The sequence below is a fragment of the Cydia splendana genome, chromosome 13, assembly GCF_910591565.1.
Source record: "Cydia splendana chromosome 13, ilCydSple1.2, whole genome shotgun sequence".
Taxonomy (NCBI): domain Eukaryota; kingdom Metazoa; phylum Arthropoda; class Insecta; order Lepidoptera; family Tortricidae; genus Cydia; species Cydia splendana.
In genome coordinates, this window is record NC_085972.1 from 11,661,186 (window position 1) to 11,686,943 (window position 25,758).

At 38.2% G+C, this 25,758-nt stretch overlaps 1 protein-coding gene across 1 annotated transcript in view; it reads right to left on the reverse strand.

Annotated features, from left to right (window-relative positions):
- Window positions 1–25,758, reverse strand: part of LOC134796020 (dorsal-ventral patterning protein Sog) — a 113,847-nt gene extending 88,089 nt beyond the window's left edge. Inside the window, exon 1 of the mRNA XM_063767931.1 lies at window positions 25,468–25,758. Coding sequence (XP_063624001.1) covers window positions 25,468–25,585 — 118 coding nt within the window. The 5' untranslated portion in view covers window positions 25,586–25,758. The remainder of the gene's footprint in view (window positions 1–25,467) is intronic.

Sequence of the window (25,758 nt, forward strand, 5' to 3'; positions counted from 1 at the left end):
GGTACCTAATGTGAACGCACTAGAAATCCGAGAACCGAATCTGATTCTGATCTATTTACCTAAGATGTTTTTTGCTAGCAAGAAAAAACAGTTCGACACAGCGGCTGTACTGTAATGCAATTTGAGTGCAATGCATTGCACATGGCGTGACGTCACTGGGCGTTTGTTACTCGGGGCAATGAACCGAGGACTGAATTGGACATACTTAAGTGTCCTGCGATGGAGAGCAATACCGACCGAAAGCAACACGATCGCGAACTTACACTTCGTTCGACACTTGAACTATCTACATACTGAATATAAATTAAGTAATGCTTGTTTAAACCTCCGTTATGTTGACTAGGGCCTTTTGTGAAAATTGGAATCATATTATCCAACCTAAGCATCTATTCTACTTTCGTTAACATGTGTTTGCGCAACACACTTAAAATTAAAATTAGATTTGCACACAGTGCACACATTTGGATATGCTCTATCTTTTATATCCGTACCTACTTTTAATATCAGTGATTACACACAGTAAACATTAGGTAAAAATCTTTAAATGGCCGGTTCATAGTCTAAAATTGGTAATTGGAAGAAGTGTATAAGCATATACATATATTCCATGAGATATTGTGGTTTGCGCAAATTAAATCATATGAGATTCAATCCGTTTAGAGGATTGAAAAGTTGGACTATTATTAGAACTGGTTGGACTATTATTACCAGGTTATTTGGACAAGAAAATTCAAAGGCTGAAAGAATACATAATAAGTTAGAATCGCATCCCTAGAAAAAAACACTGAACTAAACTAAGAAACTAGTCTCAAGTTAGACTAAATAATGTCTCCTAATGATAACAACCTTTCTTATTGATACTTTTTCTACATGAAGGTATTACTGTTTCCGTCGGGTGCATTACATTTGTTATAATTACTTTTCATATATTATAGTTTGATATATCGTTATTTTGAATAACGTAATAAATGGCATACTACCGTAATACCTAATTGTGGTATTATCTATGAAAAGGGACCTTATTGTCGATGGCGCTTACGACACTAACATCGATGAGCACAAAACGTAGTAGTTTAAAATTGGAGATTCTGGCCCAGTTTAGTTATTTTGATTTCCAATTTAGCAATTAAGTTTCTTTGATTACTGGAACATTCAATGTTGCTGTCTATCCAATGCGGAGGTCAATTTATGTTATGTGACGCTGATGAACTTATCAGTCATCGGGTTTAAAGGTCCCTTTGTAGTTTTTTATAAATAACTCGTAAACGGTGACCTGTAGCAAAAATGTTCTGATACATAAGTAATCTGCGTAAAATTGTCTACATTAAATATTCTATACACTTTTTCGCTAGGATGAGTATTTAAAAAAATATTTAAGGTAAAAAGTTAAATATGATCAATTGTTAATATTTTTTGTAAATAACTCGTAAACGGTGGCCTGTACCAAAAAATGTTCTGATACATAAGTAATCTACTTAAAATCTACTCACACCAGAGGATGCTGAAGACCGGACGCTTAGCTAAAACGCTAGGTTGAAGGAGAAGAAGATTGATCCTAGCGAAAAAGTGTATAGAATATTTGAGGCGCTCTTATACTCGAGTTTTACGTTTTCAAGGGAGTGAAGCAGACGAGTGGTAGAACGGGCAGGCGGGCGCCCCGCGCGGCGCACCGCACCATTCCCGCGCAGCACGTCTACGTCCTTATTCTGACGACATCGGTATTCTGAATCGTCAGTTCCGGGATTTTTAGTTCGGCAATTAATATTGAAAAAGATTTATTAGTAAATTCGAATTTTGATGAGTACTTAATGAAATTAAAAACCGGACAAGCGCGAGTCGGACTCGCCCACTGAGCCCACCGAGGGTTCCGTACTTTTTAGTATTTGTTGTTATAGCGGCAACAGAAATACATCATCTGTGAAAATTTCAACTGTCTAGCTATCACGGTTCGTGAGATACAGCCTGCTGACAGACGGACGGACGAACGGACGGACAGCGGAGTCTTACTAATAGGGTTCCGTTTTACCCTTTGGGTAGGGAACCCTAAAAATGGTAGGTAAGACGGTGAGGTCGGTGAGTGTACCTAAATAATTATTAATTATATGTATACAATATGAGTGTATACTTGACTGATCATGTTTTTGTAAAAATCGATTTCGACTGGCAAAACATATTAACCGGGCAACCGGGTTTTTTAACCTAATTAGACCCCGCTGAATCCGAAATTGCCGGTTGATTGATCGAATTCTTGACTGGAAGTGAGATAGTTGATATTAAAGGTCCCTTTTTTTTAGTTTTTCGTAAATAACTCTTAAACGGTGGCGCATAGCAAAAATTTTCTTAAACATAAGTAATCTGCATAAAATTGCCTACAAGAAAGATTCCGTACAATTGTTCGCTAGGATCAATATTCAAAGAGATATTAAGGCGGGAAAGTTAATTATAATCAATTTTTGAAGGTCTCTTTTTTTAGTTTTTCGTAAATAACTCGTAAACGGTGGCCAATATAAAAAAAAATTTAAACGTTAATAATCGACACAACATTTTCAATAAAAAAATATTTAGTACATTTTTAGCAGGGATCAATATTTAAAAAGATAATAAAGAGGGAAAGTTAGTTATAATAAATTCTAAGGTTCCTTGTTTTTATTTTTTCGTTAATAATTTGAAAAGTATGACTCATAGCAAAAACAAATTTTACACAAATAATAAACATAAAATTTCCTACAAGAAACATGTAGAACACTTTTCGCTAGGATCAATATTTAAAAAGACAAAGCATCCGGTAAGTCAATTATAATCAATTTTAAAGTCCCTTTTTAGTTTTTTGTAAATAACTCGTAAACGGTGTCCCATAGCACAATAGGTTTTTATGAATAAATAATCTCCATAAAATTTTCTGCAAAAAACATCTGAACACTTTTCTCTAGGATCCATATTTAAAACGATATTAAAGGAAGAAAGTTAATCACATTCAGTTCACAGGTCGCTTTTTTTTCGTAAATAACTCGTAAACGGTTGCAACGGGGGCAGTTGTAAAAAATATTATACGTAAATATTGAACATAAAATTGTCCACAAAAAAGGTTTTGTACACTTTTTCGCTACGATCAATATTTAATGAGGTATTAAAGGGGGTAAGTTAATTATAATCAATTTCCAGGTCCCTATTTTAAGTTTTTCGTAAATGACTCGTAAACGGTGGCCCATAGCAAAATAGGTTCTTAATGTTAACTAACCCCCCTTGGCTAAAAAGTGGCCTCCATGTTTAAAATTCATTTGTTTACGTAAGATGTCCGTCTTTGGGTCACGAATTTACATGTGTGTACCAAATTTCAACTTAATTGGTCCAGTACTTTTGAAGAAAATGGGCTGTGACAGACGGACAGACAGACAGACAGTCGCACGAGTGATCCTATAAGGGTTCCGTTTTTTCCTTTTGAGGTACGGGACCCTAAAAACTAATAAAAGTGACATGTGAATTGATTGTAATGAACTTTCTTCCTTTAATATCGTTTTAAATATTGATCCTAGAGAAAAGTGTTCAGATGTTTTTTGCAGGAAATTTTATGTAGATTATTTATTCATAAAACCTATTTTGCTATGGGACACCGTTTACGAGTTATTTACAAAAAACTAAAAAGGGACTTTAAAATTGATTGTAATTAACTTACCGGCTGCTTTGTCTTTTTAAATATTGATCCTAGCGAAAAGTGTTCTACATGTTTCTTGTAGGAAATTTTATGTTTATTATTTATGTGTGATCAACAGGGTAAAGACCGGTAGTGATCACCGAATCGTAAGAGGCACACTGAATATCAATATTAAACTTGAAAGGTCCAGCCTGATGAAGTCTACGCTCCGACCTACTCGAGCCCATGTTCAAAACCCCGAAAGCTTTCAACTCGAGCTCTCTAACCGCTTTGCTTGCCTAGAGAACTTGGCTTCAGTAGACGAAATCAACGACGGGCTAGTGGAAACTGTCCACACAGTAGGGTCTAAGTTTTTTTAGACCCCGCCGTAAAGATAGACCTCAGAAATTGACCGAGCAAACCTTAAACCTCATGGCTGAACGACGCTCGCTACAGTTGCAGTCTCCCGATGACGCGGAGTCATATAGGCAGCTCAATAGACGTATATCTAAGTCCTTGCGACATGATCTGCGTCTCTTTAATACTAACCGTATTAAAGAGACTATTGAGCGAAACCAAGGCTCCAAAGTGTTCGCAAAGGACAAAGCAACGCAAGCAAAGCAAGGGTCTATTGGGCAAAGCCAGCTGACAAAGCTGAAACGGGAAGATGGCAGCATAGCGTCGAGCAAAGCGGAGGTTTTAGGTGAGATCGAGAGGTTCTATGGACAGTTATACACTTCGATCGCAAAGCCCGTTGACAGCTTGGTAGGAGGTCCAAGAGCCAAGCTGTCCCGACATTATACCGAAGATATCCCGGACATCAGTCTGTACGAGATTAGGATGGCCCTGAAGCAGCTTAAGAACAACAAGGCGCCGGGCAAAGACGAAATCACTTCAGAGCTTCTGAGAGCGGGTGGAACACCGGTACTTAAAGTCCTCCAGAAGCTCTTTAATTCCGCCTTGTCCGAGGGCATAACGCCTGAAACATGGAATAGAGGCGAGGTGGTGTTGTTCTTCAAAAAAGGTGATAACAACCTATTGAAGAACTACAGACCCATCACGCTTCTGAGCCATGTCTATAAGCTGTTTTCAAGGGTCATCACGAACCGTCTCGAACACAGACTTGATGACTTCCAGCCTCCCGAACAAGCCGGTTTCCGAAAAGGCTATAGTACCATAGACCACATCCATACGCTGCTGCAAGTTATACAGAAGACCGAAGAGTATAACTTGCCATTATGCTTAGCGTTTGTGGACTATGAGAAAGCCTTCTATTCGGTGGAAACATGGGCGGTGCTTGTCTCTTCAGCGATGCCATATTGACTATCAGTACATCGAAGTGTTGAAGTGTTTGTATAATAACGCCACCACGTCGGTCCGAGTACAGGAGCAGAGCACGAGGGCGATTCCATTGCAAAGAGGTGTAAGGCAGGGAGACGTTATCTCTCCGAAACTGTTTACTGCCGTAATGGAAGACGCCTTCAAGCTCCTGGAATGGGAAGGACTTGGAATCAACATCAACGGCGAATACATCACTCACCTTCGGTTTGCCGACGATATCGTAGTCATGGCAAAGTCGATGGAGGAACTCAGCATGATGCTCGATGACCTCAACCGAGTTTCACAACGGGTGGGCTTGAAAATGAACATGGACAAGACGAAACTTATGTCAAATGCCAATGTTGTGCCCATCCCAGTCTCTGTTGGGAACTCGGTACTCGAAGTTGTTGACTCGTACATCTACCTAGGACAAGTAGTCCAAGTAGGTAGGTCCAACTTCGAGAAAGAGGTCAACCGCCGAATCCAACTCGATTGGGCAGCGTTCGGGAAACTACGTAATGTCTTTTCGTCCGACATACCTCAGTGCCTCAAGACGAAAGTCTTTAATCAATGTGTGTTACCAGTGATGACTTACGGCTCCGAAACGTGGTCTTTCACTACCGGCCTCATCTCAAAACTCAAAGTCGCTCAACGAGCTATGGAGAGGGCTATGCTCGGAGTTTCTCTACGTGATCGAATCAGAAATTAAGAGATCCGTAGACGAACTAAAGTCACCGACATAGCCCACCGGATTAGCAAGCTGAAGTGGCAATGGGCAGGCCACATTGCACGCAGAGAAGATGGCCGATGGGGTCGAAATGTGCTCGAGTAGAGACCACGGACTAGCAAGCGCAGCGTAGGACGTCCACCCACAAGATGGACAGACGATCTTGTTAAGGTCGCCGGAAGACGCTGGATGCGGGTCTCTTCCAACCGGCACGTATGGAGGTCCAAGGGGGAGGCCTATGTTCAGCAGTGGACGTCTTATGGCTGAGATGATGATGATGATGATGATTTATGTGTAAGATTTGTTTTTGCTATGAGTCATACTTTTCAAATTATTAACGAAAAAATAAAAACAAGGAACCTTAGAATTTATTATAATTAACTTTCCCTCTTTATTATCTTTTTAAATATTGATCCCTGCTAAAAATGTACTGAATCTTTTTTATTGAAAATTTTGTGTAGATTATTAGTTCATTTTTTTTATATTGGCCACCGTTTACGAGTTATTTACGAAAAACTAAAAAAAGGGACCTTTAATATCACATATCTCACTTCCAGTCAAGAATTCGATCAAGCAACCGGCAAATTCGGATTCAGCGGGGTCTAATTAGGTTAAAAAACCCGGTTGCCAAAAAGTAATATGTTTTGCCAGTAGAAATCGATTTTTACAAAAATGTGACCAGTCTAAATTATTCAATTTGATTAATTTTATAGCCTTTTAAAATATGTTTACACAATTTATGACTGAATTCCGGATTGGTTAGATGGGTGTGTGCCTTTGCTGCCCAACTTGTTATAAAATGACAATATGACGGACGAATGTCTGAAATGTCACCGTATTTAAGAATTATTTTGCTTTTCTTCGTAAGTATGTTGAAAAACATTGTGTGTATAACATATTTGCATATTTATACTGTGATTACCCATTTTATGAAACGTCCGCTAAACTAGCACAGGTCCGACGCTGACAGTGGTCACGGGCGTACTGGCGTGAGGAATAGGCGCAAGGTATTGCCGCGTAGGGTGTAATTTAGTAGGCAAAATGTTGAATTCATCAAATGATGAATGAAAAAATTAACGTATCGATAAAAGGACAAGCAATAATGAAGATTTACTTAAAAGCTATCGACTGAAGTAAGTTTCATATACATTTTCGTCCTAGTACTGTTGGAACTAACTTAATTACAACAATGATGTTGGCGTGTGACTAATATACCTACATAGAGTTCGTATATGTACCAACATAAACTCTGGCTATATAGAATAAGTCTTCTAAGACAGATGTCACATTTACATATAGGTCATTCTCTTGTAATCGTTTGCCTGTGCGGATGCATAATATATTTGGGAACTTTAATATGGTATTTCATTGAGTAGTCCACGGAATACCCAACATGGCAGCAGATCGTGTACTAAATTCGCTACACTAGTTACCATTTTCCAAAAGTGTGCGCGTGTGATTTGGTAAATTTATTTTCATTTATTCGCTAGAAAACAAAAGATGGCAACTGCCATTCAGAATGTTTCAATTGAAAAATTATCCGGGATTCAAAATTATCCGTCCTGGAAATTCATGATGCGGATGGTGCTCATCCACGACGATCTTTGGGATTGTGTGGACGCGACTAAAAATGAAAACGAAGACGCGAAGAAGCAGGAGAAGGCGCTCGCGAAAATCGCCTTGAACGTGAAGCCTTGTGTATTTCCACAAATTAGAAATGCTAAGACGGCTCGCGAAGCGTGGAGCAACCTGCAGAAGGCATACGAGGACCGAGGCTTGTCACGACGGCTCGGATTGCTTCGCACATTGTTCGCCACCAAATTAAGCGAATGTGCGAGTATGGAGGCATACGTGAACAAGGTCATGGATACATCGCAACAACTGAGCGACATCGGAGCGGCTTTGGAAGATGACTTCGTGGCCGTGATTTTACTCAGCGGTTTGACAAGCGATTACGACCCGTTGATTATGGCTCTAGAAAATTCGAATACTTCACTGTCAAGCGAAAATGTCAAAGCAAAATTGCTTCTAGAAAACGCGAGACGCGATGAGAAAAGCGAAGATGCTAATACGGCTTTAGTAGCTCGGAAAGCACGCAAACCATCAATTAAGTGCTTCAGATGCAAAAAGAGTGGACATATCAAGAAGGATTGTCCTGACAACTCTGACGGCAAGAAGAGTGACCGGAAAAGCCAGGCGCACCTCACAGCGTTGGCCGCAGGAGTCAAGCATGACGTGTGGTACGTCGACAGCGGTGCGGCGCAGCATTTTTGCAATGATCGCAGCTTTTTATCAGATTTTACAACTGTAAAACCAAAGAAGGTCTTAATTGCCAATGGCGAAGCATTACCGACGGCTGGGAAAGGAACTGCGCAAGCTGTGTTAAAGGACAATAGTGTGAGATCGATAAGTAATGTGTACTTAGTCCCTAAATTGTCTGTAAATTTATTATCTGTTAGTGCGATGGTTAAGAAAGGTTATGAAATTGTGTTTCGTTCTGGCAAGTGTACAGTCTATGACAATGGGGAGGTTTTGGCTACAGCTACCCTGAGAGATGGTATTTATGAACTCGATGCCATTGAAACTGTTTCTGTCTCGTGTAGTAAGCCATCCTCGCAGGCCATGTGTTCGTCTTTGTCTGTAGGTACAGGTGACAGCATAGCGGTGCCGGCACGTCAACTGAAGGATGACAGTCGTCCTGTTGCCGTGAGCGTGAAGCAAGCGCCGCAGTCCCCTGCTACTGGAAACCAGTCATCGCAACAAATTTGGCACCATCGTCTGGCGCATCTGAACACCCGAAGCATGGAGTTACTGCGAAAAGGTATGGTCACAGGTATTTCTTATGACAACAATAACTTTCAGTCGTGTGTTTCCTGTATCTTAGGTAAACAGACTAAGTTGCCATTTCCGAAGAAATCTGAGACCAGGGCCAAGGAAATCCTGGGAATAGTTCACAGTGACGTCATGGGGCCACTGCCATGCCCGTCCCTAGGTGGGAAAAGATATTTTCTGCTATTCATTGATGACCTGTCCCGAAAAACATTTGTTTATTTTCTTAGGAGTAGAGATGTGCGCCGATGGCAAAATCATCGGCGGCGGCGTCCGATGATTTTTTGACCGGCGGCGGCGGCGTGATCGGCGTGAAATCGGCGTGGCATAATTTTTCATACTGCATGAGAACGTGGCTGTAGAAACTCTATATTAAAGCCTTCTGAGTATTTACTAGGCTATCCAAAACATATTATGTGTGTTTTCTAAATTATTGCCGAAAATTATATCCCATTATGACACTTGGCAACCATTTATTACCAATACCAACCTAACGGTTACCAATTATGAATTATATTAAAATAAAAAGGATACTTTAAAACGCTACATTTTAGGCAGTATTTTTACTTACTTTGTAAGCGGAATACAAATAAAACACAAAAAAAATCTTTATAAGTTAAGTCTTAAATCTATGTATATTGACTTTTCCCAGCCGCTGTCGCCTCACCTAGGATTTGTTACGAAATAATGATGGACTACATACTTTACATTTGTCTGAACTGAAGTTTAACAGAAATGTAATTTTAGATTAGATTAAAGATGTCATCGTTTTCGAAAGAAAACATCTCTGGCAGGTTGATTCGCTCAACAGAATGTCTTTGAAGTGTCCCGTTTTATGGAATACTAAGGTCTACTTTGTTTTCTTTACTGCTAGCTTAGTGATGATAGTTGGTGATTTAAGTTCCTATAAGTACCTAGGTATAATTGTTTAAGTATAGCTTATTGCGAAGCTTTAGACTGATTTTTATAATTTTGATTGAAATATACAGGGTGTCCCTAGCCATTGGACAAAGCTGAAATGTACATATGCATTAGGGTATTTAGAACCAGTATACAAAGTATCATAACAATCGGTGAAGCGGTTCCGAAGAAATTAACAAATTACATTTTTTTTTACTTTGGAGCAACCTGTATGTGTTAGTAGCTCCTGAGGTAATAAATAGTATGAAACCTTCGACCGTTTTGATTATCTTTTTTATTTATGACATTAATAAGATTCTGAGTATTCTGACTTTTGATAATCATCAATGTCATCATTGCTGCACATTTTCAAACAAATTGTCAAAAGCACTGCCAATGATTAATACAGTATGTTTCTTTTTGTTGTCGATTATTGGAAATAACTTATATATAAAAAAAATATTACCTTTAGAGCATTTCTTAAGGGGCCCACTGATTAACAGTCCGCCGGACGGTATCGGCCTGTCAGTTAGAACAAAATTTTGACAGTTCCGAACAACTGACAGGCCGATACCATCTGGCGGACTGTTAATCAGTGGGCCCCTTTAGAAGTAACCCTACGTGGGATTTCAGGGTTTTTCCAATGGCTAAGGTCACGCTGTATATTGTTAAGTACAAGAAGCTGATAATCACCATAAAATTACTAAGAATTGATCGTGTGTAATTTTAAATGAAATTGTATATTATGTGATTAATAAATAAATCATATTTATTTATATTTTAAATTGTATATTATGAGATAAATAAATAAATCATATTTATTTATCACACAATATACAATTTCATTTACGTTCTACAAAAAAGCTGTGTGAAAAAATATCAAATAATAACCTGAGATCCAGAAACTAGATCTTGTTTAAATTAACACTAAATCGTTATCACAGCTAACACAGGCATACTCTGTATAGATAGCTGTTGGATCTCCATAACATAAATAAATAAAATAAATAAATAAACACCGCAACGACAAAAATGATGCTAATTTGGTTCACCGGCAAATAATAAGCGAAAAAGCATAAGGATCTTTAAATTATACCTCTGATACTATCTATTCACTACGCAACATGGAATAAGACACGATAGGTATCAAAATTTTCCACGCCGATTATACGCCGGTCAAATTTATCGGCGGCGGCGGCGTGGAAAAATCGTCGGCGGCGGCGGCGCGGCGGCGCGGCGCACATGTCTAGGAGGAAGGATGAGGTTTTCGAGATGTTTAAAGAATTCAAAACTCTCGTAGAAAACCAAACCAATAAGAAAATAAAAGTTCTTCGTAGTGACAATGGTGGTGAATATGTCAATTCTAATTTTCAGAAGTTCCTGAAACAGCATGGGATTCGACATCAGACCACGGTTCCAAGGTCATCAGCTCAGAACGGAGTCGCGGAACGCGCGATCAGAAGCGTTACGGAGAAAGCCAGATGCATGCTTCAGGAAGCAGGCTTGAAAAAGGAATTCTGGGCAGAAGCGGTCAACACCGCCGTCTACCTGAAGAATCGCTCTCCAACTAAGGCTGTGATGGGCAGTACACCGGAAGAAAAATGGACAGGTAAAAAGGAGAATCTGAGTTACCTACGCATTTTTGGTTGCCAAGCTTATGCCCTTCAGCACAAACGGGACAAACTGGATCCCAAAAGTAAGAAATATATTTTTGTCGGATACTGTGACGAGTCAAAGGGTTACAGATTGATAGATCCGGAGAATCAGAAAAATGTCATAAAAGCCAGAAATGTCACTTTTCTAGAACATGCTTTTTGGAATGACACTTCATCGGATGAGGATGACAGTTCACGTTATACTCAGGTTAGTTTGTTTCCGAACAATGTAACTGTCGCCGATGATGTACAAGTGCAACCCGCCTTACCCGACTTACCCCAAGAGCCCGCAGAAATATCTAACGAAAACTGTCAAGATAACAGTGTGAGTACGATAGATGATTCTGAGAGCAGTAGTGAGACCCCAGATGACCCTGCGGATGAGACGTATGTCCCAGGAGATTCCACACTGGAAGACTTCGAGAACTCTACGGACGAAACTAGTGAGTTTGAGTCGGCTAGTGTAGCACGCACTGTATGCAGTGACACGGGGGACCCTCAGACAGTTCGCGAGGCACTGAATGGCCCGGAAGCAAGTAAGTGGAAAGCCGCGATGGCGGAAGAGTATAAATCCTTCATCGATAATAAGTGTTGGACTCTGACTGACCGCGATACGAAGCAACGGCCTGTAAAATGCAAGTGGATCTTTAAAAGAAAGCTTGGCCTCGACGGGGAAATACTGCGGTACAAAGCGCGCCTTGTTGCAAAAGGTTATACCCAGAAATACGGTATTGATTACGAAGAAACGTTCTCTCCTGTAGTACGATATTCTACTATACGTACGTTACTAGCTTTAGCAACGGAACATAACATGAATATCGAGCATCTGGATGTAAAAACGGCGTTTTTGAATGGAGATTTAAAAGAAACCGTTTTTATGGAGCAGCCAGAGGGCTACAAAATTAAAGGCCAAGAAGATAAAGTTTACAAGTTGAATAAGGCCATATACGGACTGAAGCAAGCTTCGAAGTCTTGGTATGAGAAAATAAATGGCGTATTGACAAGCAAAATGAAATTCAAACGTTTATCTTCCGAACCTTGTGTTTATGTCAAGTCGAGCGGGAAATCTATGATTATAATTGCGCTCTATGTTGATGACATAATGCTATTTTCTTCAGCTGATTGCCGAGATACGGCAGGAATCAAAGAAGAATTAAAGAAGGCCTTCGAAATCAAAGATTTAGGGCCAGCACACCACATTCTTGGAATGAGGCTTTGCAGACAGAACAACGAAATAACTCTAGACCAGTCAAGCTATATTAAGAAGGTGCTAGAACGATTTCACATGTCAGATTGCAAACCTGCGCGAACACCTATGGAAACAGGTCTGAAGCTCGTGAAATCTACAAAGAAGGATTGTACGCACGACTACAGAGGCCTGATAGGATGTTTGATGTACATAGCGGTATGTACGCGACCGGATATCGCGCACGCTGTCAGCTCGCTCAGCCAGTTCAACGACGCGTACGACGAGACTCACTGGAAGGCGGCGAAACGCGTTCTTCGCTATCTGAAAGGTACGCTTAATCATTGTTTAACTTTTCAGAAGTCAGGGTTAGATATCGTCGCGTATGCTGATGCCGATTTTGCGTCGAATGAGGTCGATCGTCGATCTTATACCGGTTACGTGTTTAAGATTGGAAATTCTACCATCTCTTGGGAGAGTAGAAAACAAAAGACAGTCGCTCTTTCAAGCACAGAGGCCGAATATATGTGTCTGTCAGATGCTTGTAAAGAGGCTCTTTTTCTACGCAAGTTTCTGTTCGAAATTTACGGGGTACAGTATAGGATTACGTTGTTTAATGATAATCAGTCTGCACTGAAGTTGTGCACTAATTCTATGTACCACGCCAGAACGAAACACATTGACGTAAGACATCATTTCATCAGGGAAATCGTTGAGGAAGGTACAGTTGTTTTAAAACACTTGTCTACTGATGAAATGGTGGCCGACGTTTTAACGAAACCGTTGGCAAAGGAAAAACATGATAAGTTTGTATGTCATTTATTTGTATCGCTCAATAAATGACATGATGGTTCTAAGCAGTAGGTATACTTGCAGAAGTATAATTTGTTTTGGATCCGTTTCATTGTTTAGACTATTTACTGTTTATGTGTGACGGATACTTTGATAAATTTATACTTTTGCTATGTTTTTGCTGTTGTAATGTTTTATTATTTTAAGACAGCGGATGTGTCTTTGCTTATATTGTTTAATGTGTGTAATGTGATTTATATGAGTTTATATGGGTTCAAGGGCCAGTGTTGGAACTAACTTAATTACAACAATGATGTTGGCGTGTGACTAATATACCTACATAGAGTTCGTATATGTACCAACATAAACTCTGGCTATATAGAATAAGTCTTCTAAGACAGATGTCACATTTACATATAGGTCATTCTCTTGTAATCGTTTGCCTGTGCGGATGCATAATATATTTGGGAACTTTAATATGGTATTTCATTGAGTAGTCCACGGAATACCCAACAAGTACTTCTAACATAAGGAAGTAAAGACAGTGTTAGGCATGTTTTCAACTTAAGATTCTATCGAGAAAATAATGAGCCGTCGTGTTTCTGACAAGCAATAACGTAGTTCAAGGACTTATACATACTAGAAAATAATGCATGAAATCCTTGTAAAAGTCTGTAAATATGGTGGTGGTAATCAAAGAAACTTAATTGCTAAATTGGAAATCAAAATAACTAAAATGGGCCAGAATCACCAATTTTAAACTACTACGTTTAGTGCTCATCGATGTTAGTGTCGTAAGCGCCATCGACAATAAGGTCCCTTTTCATAGATAATACCACAATTAACGGTATACATAATGTTATTATTGGTATAATGGTCATAAGGTATATTTACACTTCGTCTAATATACATTGCCATAATTATTACATACTCTAAAGCATATTATTTGTTATAACAAGTGACATCACATAAATATTTATGTAGCATAATAGTTGCAGGACATAAATGGGTTGGTTAGGTTGGAACTGCGACTCCGCATAAACGAATAACTACCTAACAAAAGGAGGGTTAAGTTAGGTTAGAACTTTGACCCTCCGTAGAGTAAAATACTCTAGGAAAAAAAGTGGTTTAGGTTAGGTTTGAACTGCGGCCCCCGCAGAACGAAAACCGTGAAAAAATTGGTTAGGTTAGGATAGAACTGCGGCCTCCCTAGAATGAAATAGCTAGCAAAAGCAGTAGTCTGCGTACTAGTTATAAAAAGTATGTAAAACTTTACGTTATCAGTAAATGAAATATGACAATAAATGTTATACGATATATGTATTTATACTTGATAAAATTGTATGAAGTATTACGTTATACAAAAATATAATATAACAAATGTCATTATAAAATATGTCTATATTATACTATTTGAAAATTATATTACATTAATAGGCATTATATCAATGACAGTTTAGATGAAATCACAATATAATAAAGGAAACGTATAATAAAAATTACATTATAACATACAATAATATATCAAGTGGCGTTATAACAAATGTATGATAGTTTTTTTATAATTATATTAAGCATTACACACCCGTTTCCGTCCACATAAAAAGTGGAATAAAAATAAAATGTAAAAAATATAAATCAAAAATGTACTAAATATCTTATATCTTGTGAGCACTTGATCATAATTAGCAAAAATAACTGTAAAACTACTGCAAACACACATTCGTTTAGCTACTGCATAATGATCATTGAATAATGCGGATTTGTAATGGTTCTGCGTGGCAAGTAACTGATATTGCGGGACCTTACAATGTCGCGCAATACCCAACGCTCATTCGGATTCCGAACACGCTGCGATGTAGTACCTACCTACCACCAAGAGTAGGCAAATACAAACAAACTACACAGCACACTATATTCTGCGTTTAATGCGCGCTGGCATTCCAGAAATCAGGATTACAAGACTACTTCATGCCTACTTTTATAGTCTTGCATTCCACTGTTTCATCTTCTGCTGATACTTATCTAAAGAGGTCCTGTCATTTCATTTCCATAAGCGACAAAGATCTAAAAGATAGGATCGATTGTGGGTAGTTGTTGATGCGCTACCTAGATAGCCAAACGAAAAACTAGCTATGTACCATTGATGGTGATTTTTTTAAATAATGTTTCGCTTCATTTCAATGAAATGAAGATCTTACATTAAGATGAGCAGGCATACCAACGAAAGCAATGTTATACTTCCACTTACGATCTTAGAAATCCGAGCATAAAAACAAATGAGTCGTCTGTCTATACAGCAGTTTACGTTGTAGATTACACACCTACGGGTTTTCACAAACGCCAATAGCAATCGAATATCGTATCATCTTTATCAGTCATGAGAAGTGTGATCTAATCGATCGATCTGTCAAGAGCACTGTTAATTTGACAGTAAAACGCGTGACACCGCGTTCCGCGTTGCTCCCGTGTGTACTACTCGTATACGACACGTATAACCATTACGCAAGCCCAGGCCCGTGCTGGCGCCCTTTCAGCCGACACCCACCTCACCACACGTCACGCGTTCACCACGTAGGTACACTCTAATAATAAACGTAAATAGATAAGATGCATGAACACTATAGCACAATCACCATTCACACACCTCGCACGATGCTGATGTAAAAAATTTTGATGTTAGTTTTTTATGCATAAATATGCATTAAATATCTTGATTTTTTTTTCTTTAACCTATGTCCTATATGATAGTAGTTAAATTATGCGTGGTTCGTGTTGACATTCGTCAAACTACGTCTTCGCTTTGACATCGCAACGTACACGGTAGGTAATTATTATGTATGTTTCCTTGTCACGTCCTGTCTCGACCGTCTAGACTTTCCCGACGAAGACGAGTTTATCTCCTCGTAGGTAATACAAATTTGGCACACTTGTAAAAATATTTTGGCAAACATACCTAAGTGAGTTTCAGCCGATGCGGAAAATGAATGAAAGTTGACGGGCGCGTGAGTCACGACACATCGAATAGTCTACAACACGCGTGTTTAACGAAAAAGTCGGTTCAGGCGGAGTATGTCACTTTCTTAGGACGTCACATTCTGAGGACGTCACATTCTGAGTTTGTCACTTTCTGAGTACGTCACTTTATGAGAACGCCACTTTCTGAGGACGTCACTTTCTGAGTTCGTCACTTTCTGAGTACGTCACTTTCTGAGTTCGTCACTTTCTGAGTACGTCACTTTCTGAGAACGCCACTTTCTGAGTACGTCACTTTCTGAGGACGTCACTTTCTGAGAGCGCCACTTTCTGAGGACGTCACTTTCTGAGTACGTCACGTTTTTTAGCATAGGTACGATATCATCATCATCATCATATTTCCAAGCAGATTAAGTCGCGGGTCGAAGCTAGCGCAACATATTATCTACAGTCCGTTAACTCTCAGAATGACCTTCGGATTTTAGAAAGACACATCGGGTATCGGCGGTACCACGCGAAGGTGATTCTGCTTTCTTACTCACTCGCAAGAAGTTAGGGATACCTATTGTCTCAATGTAAAACAAGCCCTAATTTAATGACGTTATGCTTAATATTTGGTTGATGACTATATTGCTATTTGACTTTTTGTCATAATCTAAATAAAATAGAATCAGAATTTGAAAGCAGAACGTCACACCGTCATTTACTACTTCTCGCTGAAATTATACAGAGTGGTAATAATAACAGGCATATTTTTTTGTAGGTAAGTATATTTTTTATAGTTTGCGTTTTTTTTATTTAATCTCTAGTTTTAATAAAAATTTACTTTAACATATAAAAATTAATTAAAACAAAAATTTTAAATTTAATTTGTAAATAATTATACAGTACTTAAAAGTCACATATTTTAATATGAATCTAAATATTTACCTACTAGTTATGGTGGTGTTAACTACTCTATACAGGGTGGTACAAACCTCGATGTCCAAAATTTTTAAGTGAAAACTTCTTTAGCGGCGCTGTGCATTTTTTGTGATGGGGAAAAAATGTTAAACTCGCGACAGGTCACGTGACCGTAAGATTCGTAAGACGTAAGACGGACACGTGACCTGATCGAAAAACTGTTACAATGTCATTGAGTTTTCACTTCTGCCGGCACTCCCGGAGTGCAACCCGTTGTTTTTTTTTTAGATTCTTCACTACGTGGGCTATCAGATTACTAATTTGGGAACTTTCCACCTCGATTCCTTTGACCGGTGACTCTGTCAAATTATGACTATTGTCACTTTTTTTTTACCTTTAAAAAAAAACTTAGGCACAAGCAGTTTCTAAAATAACCAAAAGTCGTTGAACTCGAATGTTTTTTTTAAATTAGGTAAAATCTAAACTTGACCTGCTTGAACGTAAAACTTTGACTTTTGTCTTTTTTTCCAACTCGCAGCCAAGTGAGGATGCTGATTTTTTTAGCAACTGCGTCGTTTGTAAAGGATTATGTTATAAAAAGAAACATTCAAAAAAGTTCAATAGTTTTTTTTAAATAAATTAATCGAAAAACTGTTACAATGTCATTGAGTTTTCACTTCTGCCGGCACTCCCGGAGTGCAACCCGTTGTTTTTTTTTAGATTCTTCACTACGTGGGCTATCAGATTACTAATTTGGGAACTTTCCACCTCGATTCCTTTGACCGGTGACTCTGTCAAATTATGACTATTGTCACTTTTTTTTTACCTTTAAAAAAAAACTTAGGCACAAGCAGTTTCTAAAATAACCAAAAGTCGTTGAACTCGAATGTTTTTTTTAAATTAGGTAAAATCTAAACTTGACCTGCTTGAACGTAAAACTTTGACTTTTGTCTTTTTTTCCAACTCGCAGCCAAGTGAGGATGCTGATTTTTTTAGCAACTGCGTCGTTTGTAAAGGATTATGTTATAAAAAGAAACATTCAAAAAAGTTCAATAGTTTTTTTAAATAAATTAATTGGTTTGGCCCGGAATTTCTTAACAAAATTTAAAAGTTCAAAAATTCATAACTCGAAAACTACGAAAAACCGGCTAACATACATATTCTATAATTGAATTGAGGAATCTAAAAAAAAATTTAAACGTCGTGGTATAGACCACCCTGTATAGTTTTGAGTGTTGGATTGCAAGTTGCAACTAAATCAGTACGACGCTGTCATTTTCTATTACGCGAATACGTCCGATTTTACCCGAAAAACGAAGTTCATTCTGAGAGTTAACGGACTGTAAGTGGTCAAACAAATTTGTCATTAAATAAGAACAATAAAAACTACACTCATCCTTTTCTTTTGGGTGCTAGTACTAGTGTAAGACAAAGATAGTATGTTTATCTCTGTCTATGTTTGAAATGAGACAGTCCTTTGACAAACTTTATAACCTTTTTGTAGTTTCGGATTTTAAATAGAAAATAAATCAGCGATGTCAAATCGGCGACATGATAGATTTTTATTGTCAGGCTAAAAGTACAATGTTATATTAATTTAAAAATTAATCGTGTAACCTATATAGGAAGAAAACAAACAAATAAATTACATTAAATATATGCAGAACATGAGAACTATGAGAGTATGGATCACTCCATACGCAGAAGTGATTGATGGCTGATTCTGAATATGCCGTTGCCGATATAAAGAAAAAATCCTTTGACGCCTATTCTCCACAGGTGACACGAGAAGAAATATTGTCTGAACCAAAACTGCAAGAGCTGATTTTTATACGCAGATATCCAAAATTTACACTATCATCAGAAAAAAAGACGTGAGTTTATGGAGACATGACAGAAGACGCGGTATGTTGAAGAAAATGTTGTCCCGAAAGGAGCGGCAGTCCGTTTAAATGTAAATATGTGGGAATGACCTTCTACTGGTGTCAGCGAGCTTGCCATGATACCTTCACCAGCTAATCACAGCGGCGAATGATAAAATCATGGTTCCTACTGTGCGAAACATTTGAATCGAAGCTGTTGCCGGCCTAACTCCAATCTGTGGCTAAATGTTTTGGTGCTTGTAGTTTCTAAGTATTCTGAATTAAATAATGATTTAAACATAATTAGATTGTTTTTTTATTATTTATTTCTCTATTTTTCACTTTATTGCACGAAACATAGGACGTTTTGCCAAATGGAATTCTCTACCAGTCAGGCGTAAGGCAAACAGAGATTGGTATTGGTATGTAGGATATAAAAGCGACCGTATGTCGAACAGCTAATCTGGTTGCTGGCAGTATACATTTTTCGTGCAGGTATATTATACTGTTAAATCGTACCTATGCTAAAAAACGCGACGTACTCAGAAAGTGACGTCCTCAGAAAGTGGCGTTCTCAGAAAGTGACGTCCTCAGAAAGTGACGTACTCAGAAAGTGGCGTTCTCAGAAAGTGACGTCCTCAGAAAGTGACGTACTCAGAAAGTGGCGTTCTCAGAAAGTGACGTACTCAGAAAGTGACGTCCTCAGAAAGTGGCGTTCTCAGAAAGTGACGTCCTCAGAAAGTGACGTACTCAGAAAGTGGCGTTCTCAGAAAGTGACGTACTCAGAAAGTGACGAACTCAGAATGTGACGTCCTCAGAATGTGACGTCCTAAGAAAGTGACATACTCCGCCTGAACCAAAAAGTCATGGAGCGGTTATCGCGGCCGACTATGGGGAGAAAAACTGCTTTTTACAGACAAAACTACATTGAAGACCGAATTATTTTATTAGAATGACTGTTCAAATAGAAAGGAGAGGTTGAGTCCGTCTAAGCTAATTTTGCACCGATTTGAATAAAACAAAGTGATCCGACTAGAAGCAGTGTCATTATAAACGACATATTTCAATTTGACATTAATTACCTATGACATTACCACGCTTTACATTCATTTCATGCTGGCTATAATTTGTTTGTCTTCGCCATAGATTACAACATAGCTTGACCGAATCAATAGCTTGGTCCGACTCTAATGATTTTTAAATATCTTTATTTTATCCATCGATTCAAATATAAAAAATAAGATATAGAGTCTGTGCGGAAGAGAAGAGTCGTGAAATGTATAGGATCCCGTACATTCTACGACTCTTCTCTTTCCGCACAAACTCTACTCGTAGGTAACTGAAATCGCAAGTGAAGACTAAGTTAGACTTGTAGGCACTATTAATATTTTTTTATAAGTTTATCTACATGGCTTTAAAGCCCTGTTTTCAAAATAATAGGTATTTCACGTCGACAGGAATAATTCTAGAGTTATATGTATGTAATAATAATTCAACACTCTTTAATTTTATGTGAAAAACGTAAAGTGTAATATAAAGGTGCGATTTTCGAGCCACAGCGCGGCCTCCTTACCTTACTGCCAAGGCTACGAGATCCACAGCTCGGGCCGATGCGACACCCGACACCGCCGACATTGCCGCTTAAGCTACCTTTTCTAGCCTCTATTTATGTGCTTACATTTGTAATAAATATTTCATTCGTTTTAATATTGTGGGAAATTTTAAATTAGGTTAGGTCAACGTGTAAAGTAATGGAATGATTATACACCGTTACTTACACTATTGGGTAACGAAAGTCCTAAGAAAACAAATACGTTTTCACTTATTTTTTTCGGACACGGATATCAAACTAATGTTCCTATATCTATAGTGTGGCAGGGTAATTCAGTTTCTCTAATAAAAATTGTGTACATTTTACTATGAAACCCTACGCGAATTACCTATACTAAGTAGAATTACAAGAGAAGAATGTAAAAGGATGAGTTTAATTATACGATCATTACAAGTAAACAAAACGACTCAAGTTTCCACGATTATTGTCAATTAACGTTGTCTTTTAGACTTAAACTAGGCATATTTATTTAATTAACTTAATTTACTGCCCGCTTGCCGAAGTTGATTACTTGTGTCGTATAGTCATTACCATGTGGATGTTCTTAGAAAAATTAAGACAACGTAGGACTACCCTGAGAAAATTCTCAAGTCATTATTAAATTTTCAGAAACATGAATATACCTACATGTATAAGGGTTCCAATACCACGTCAAACTCGATAATACGGGTTCTCAATGATACTACAAGTTGTTTAAGTAATATGTAATATCAATATCATATTTAGGCTCAATGTTATTTACCTTTTTCATCATTTGTTATTATCACTGACAATTGACATCTGATACAGTGTTGATACGAATATGACAAATATGACAATAGATTGATTTAAATAGATTAGCTTAAAGATGACTTTTGAAATATGAACTCCAGATTAAATTAAGCCTTTTTCGCCTATATAAGTACCAGTCAAGTGTAAAAATATGGGTGCACTCATCATACTCTAAAATATGTCCCATAGCTCTTGTGTCAGCGAATTACGAACTATGGGACATATTTTTGAGTAAGTTGTATGCACCCATATTTGTACACTTGACTGTACTTCACTGATAGAAGTTTGTCAGATTTACGGTGTGTACAAATACGAATCAACGACGAAGTTTTTGACTTCGAAAAGTGGACAAATTACTGACACTTATCATTACACCTTTTAAAACAAACTCATCCGCCGCGTCTATGTCTGTTTGTGTCGTTGTTTGTATGTTTGCGATAACCTCAAAAACTACAGAACGGATTTTCATGCTATTTTCACCTATTAATAGAATGATTCTCGGGGAAGGTTTAGGTCTGTGTATAATTTGTTAACCCGTGCGAAGCCGGGGTGGGTCGCTAGTCTATCTATATCACTGAAAGTTATCCCTTCTCCATAAATATACCCCGCCCGCAGCGTTATAAAAAAAGTTCTGAGTGGTCTATTTTTTTTAATTGGCTTAAATAAAATTCTGTAGTATGTCAAACTTCTTGCGCGGCATTACCATTTTGTAGACGTTTTTAACATGCGCGCAGTACATTTGGGATCAGTTTTGAGTTCTAGTCATACTTCTATTTATTCTAGTTCATTGGCTGGAATATAAAACATTGCAATTCAGAGTACCTATCTGACACATCCAGATACCTGAAGTACGGGTTTGTAAGTAAAAAACGATGTCTTCGTGTAGCAAGTACCTTATTTATAATTAATGCGAATAACTTGTCTATTTAGAATAATATTTCGCTAACGATTTCTTGAATTTAATTGCAATGTCCGGTATTCGTACTGGTACTATCGGGTTATACATGCGTTAAAGTGAAGTTTAAAAAATCCATGCCAGGCATGCCAGTAGGTACTTGTCATGAAACTTATATTAAGTTAAAATTGTTTCGTTTAATAAACTTGCCTTGTTTTATTGAATTACCAACTATAGCAGTTAGAAAAGGTGATTTTTAATGATACTGATGTCACACTTTATTAAAGTAGTACCTATGGTATATCTTATTTACCTTAAAACAAACACACCTACTGTTTAATAGTGTTTAACTGTTTACTGATGCTACAGATCATGCTAATAAAATATACAAATTAAGATATAATAATATAAGTAGGTCGTACTTCCAAAAATAGGTACCTTACACGTATTATATTATTTTGAGACAATATGATACCATAAAACAAGTATTATGATACAATATGACAAGTCATATTTACATATAAATACATATGTATAAGCTATTAGTTTGAAATGTTTGAATAAAAAATATAAAAATTAAAACTGATATTACACAACGTCATAATGTAAGTACGGTTAGATCACTTTACATACCTCCTCAGTTTACTTTAGTCAGCGACGACAAGTCGTCTAGTGTTTAAATGCCTAGTATTATTGCCTAGAGAATGCGATCTACATACACAGCTCATAACCACAACCTTTGACTGTAAATATTAACGTTTATACATAATTACGAGAGTATATACCTACACCTACCTACATTTTCTGCTAGACATAAGGGATTAGGTACTGAGTCTAGGCAGATAAGGTGTCTGCTGATATGATATAGTTAGTACCTACTTTTCTCAAAATTGCAAAGTTTATCAGCAGTTCCACTTCATGAAACGGCACTTTTATGAATACAAATGCATTGTTAATGAAAATACAAAAATCGCTCTATGTATGCCTATAAGATTTGAGGAGTTCCCTCAAATCCGCAAGGGTCTTATCAACACAACTGGATTTTGACCAAAATGGCTCCAATCTAGAACTATGAGAACTATGTAGGTATATACTATTACGAAACTATAGCGGACATGATCGGTCCAGCCGTTTTTGAGTTATTGCAAAAAGTTTTCTCTTCTTAGTTAAAAGACGTACAAAGCGCTGCGAAGGTACTCCCCTATGCTTGTAACGTATATCATATACTATGTAATACCCCGTTTCGCCTATTCTGACAGAATGGTAGCTACGGAACCCTACACTGAGCATCACCCGACATGTTCTTGGCCGATTTTTGTTTTGAAATCGATTAACCAACCTAACTAAATGTACATAAAATACATCGCTCATGTATATTATATAGGGACATTGCCGGCCGACCGGCTGGAACGGCAATGCGATATAAAAACACGGTTTCCCAGACCAAAGAGATATTAATTATAGAATATATGATTCGTGTAAGAAAAATGTGACTCCATATTTAACAGCCAAAATAGATCGCGCTATAGGTAATATGACATACATATGTATTGTACGAGTAGCACTGAATTGCCAAACATTAACTTTTGACAATCTAAGTTACATTATATAGCTGCCCGACGTCCCAAATGTCTTAGATATTAAACAGTAAGTACCTATATGATCAATGAATCTTTGCCCGAACTAAGTAGGGTTTGCAAGATACTTTAATATATTTATATATTACTATGATGATGGTGGTAAACAAGCGTGTGATCCCCCTTAGTGCATGGGAATTCACAGTACCGCCCGCACAACCGAATGCCTACTCGGATCTTTGGCTCTGGGCTCTGGCCTTACTCAGTATCAGAAACACACCTCTACCTACTAACGCTAGGTAAGTAGTGTAACTAAATAAATACGAGTCGAAATAAATAGTTGTCATGTCATGTCACGCTGATTGGTTTTACTACTAAAAGCAATCATTCATAATTGTACGTATCCTAGAGATAAGATTGCAAAATCGTACGACACTGATAGCCACCTAGTGTTATGAAATACCGGCTCTATTAAAACTTACAACGTGCAATAAAAAAGTACAGTTCGATAGACATTCATGTGGGTATCGTCTTAATTAAAAACGTCATTATACTTAGAAAACCTTACCCAAAGAATATACGCAAAAGAACGTTTGTATATTTCAATAAATACATTACTTGGGCGAATATACCATTATTGAGACCTAAATTACCAAAAGAAAACTTAAAACGACGAAAATAGGGAGGTATTTAAGTGTGACTTACTCTTGTCGGATTTTTATGTAGCGAATAAACATTTAAAAACGGATAAATTATGCAAGTTATGAATTGAGAACAAGTAGGTACCTACTTAAAAGCAAATCATTGCAAGTACACATGTAAATCTTCTGCTATGCTAGAATTAGTCGAGCTTGATAACATTTACTTGAAAAGTAATGTTCGTATGTATAATTATACTTAATATACATATATAATTTACGAAAATTTACACAGTTACGAGCTAAATTCTAGTCAAAAAGATTTCTCTTTTTTTTTGCTAAGTTGATTCTATCTTGATTCCAATACGAAAATCCTCAATTAGACTTCATATGTTTTGTAGAGCAAAAGATATCATTTTTGCTACTATTATATTGAACGCACGTGCATTAAAGTTTACTTTTACAATGACTTATTAAATATAATATTTTCATTTATATATTGAGCAGGTATTACTCGTAGATATACTGCGTTAAGCTAATTGGTGATTTTCCAAGGTACACCTGGGCACCATAATGCTGTGTCCATTCGATCTTGCATCCACCCCACGAGATGCCAGATGATTGTTTGCCCGATTACGTTCGTCAGATGTCTTTGGCCGATAACAGTTGAGTTATTGTATCACTGTTGAAAATAGATCTGCGTGAACTTCCTCGGGCGCCGATACCGCTTCGTAAATCTTCTCACGTGGTATTGTTTTTATTATCCCTCCGAACCACCGGTATCGGCTTACCTACTGATAACGATACGTTAGATACGTGTGTATTATTGATAAATAAGGACTTGTACTCGCCAAGCTAGTTGTCGTCGGCAGCAGCCACGCTCCACGGCGCAGGAACATCGCTATGTCTATTGCGATACATGTCCTCCAATGCTTTGCTTCATTGCGTTTTAATGAATCGGCTTACCAGCGGGCTCAGCACGGTTCCATTTTTATCGACTATCACTATGCGCGTCCCTTTCGCACTTACATACTTGTTAGAACGTGACAGGCATGGTGACAAGGGATAAAAACGCGACCGTGCTAAGCCGCCAGGTCACAGGGACACGATTATCATGTAAAGAGTGATGCATCAGAAGTTTTGTTATGGGTGGGTTTGTTTGTTTTCATGAGGTTAGGCTAGGAGTAACTCACCGGCTGGTCTCGTGGTGCGGCGGGCGGGCTCGTCCTCTCGCAGGTCGGGCGCGTGTCGTCGCGCGGCGGCCGGCGGAGCCAGCGCCGCCAGCGCCAGCACCAGCACGGCGGGCAGCATCACGCCGCACTGCTCGCACTAGAATCTCGTATCGGCCTCTTCGCTCCCGGCGAACGACCGAGCTCACTATTTTCGCCGCGCGCGGAGTCGGTGCAGCGAGCGTTCGGATCAAGCGGAGGTTCGCGACTAGCGGACGTCGTCGTGGCGCGACGGCTGAGCGGGACTGAGACGAG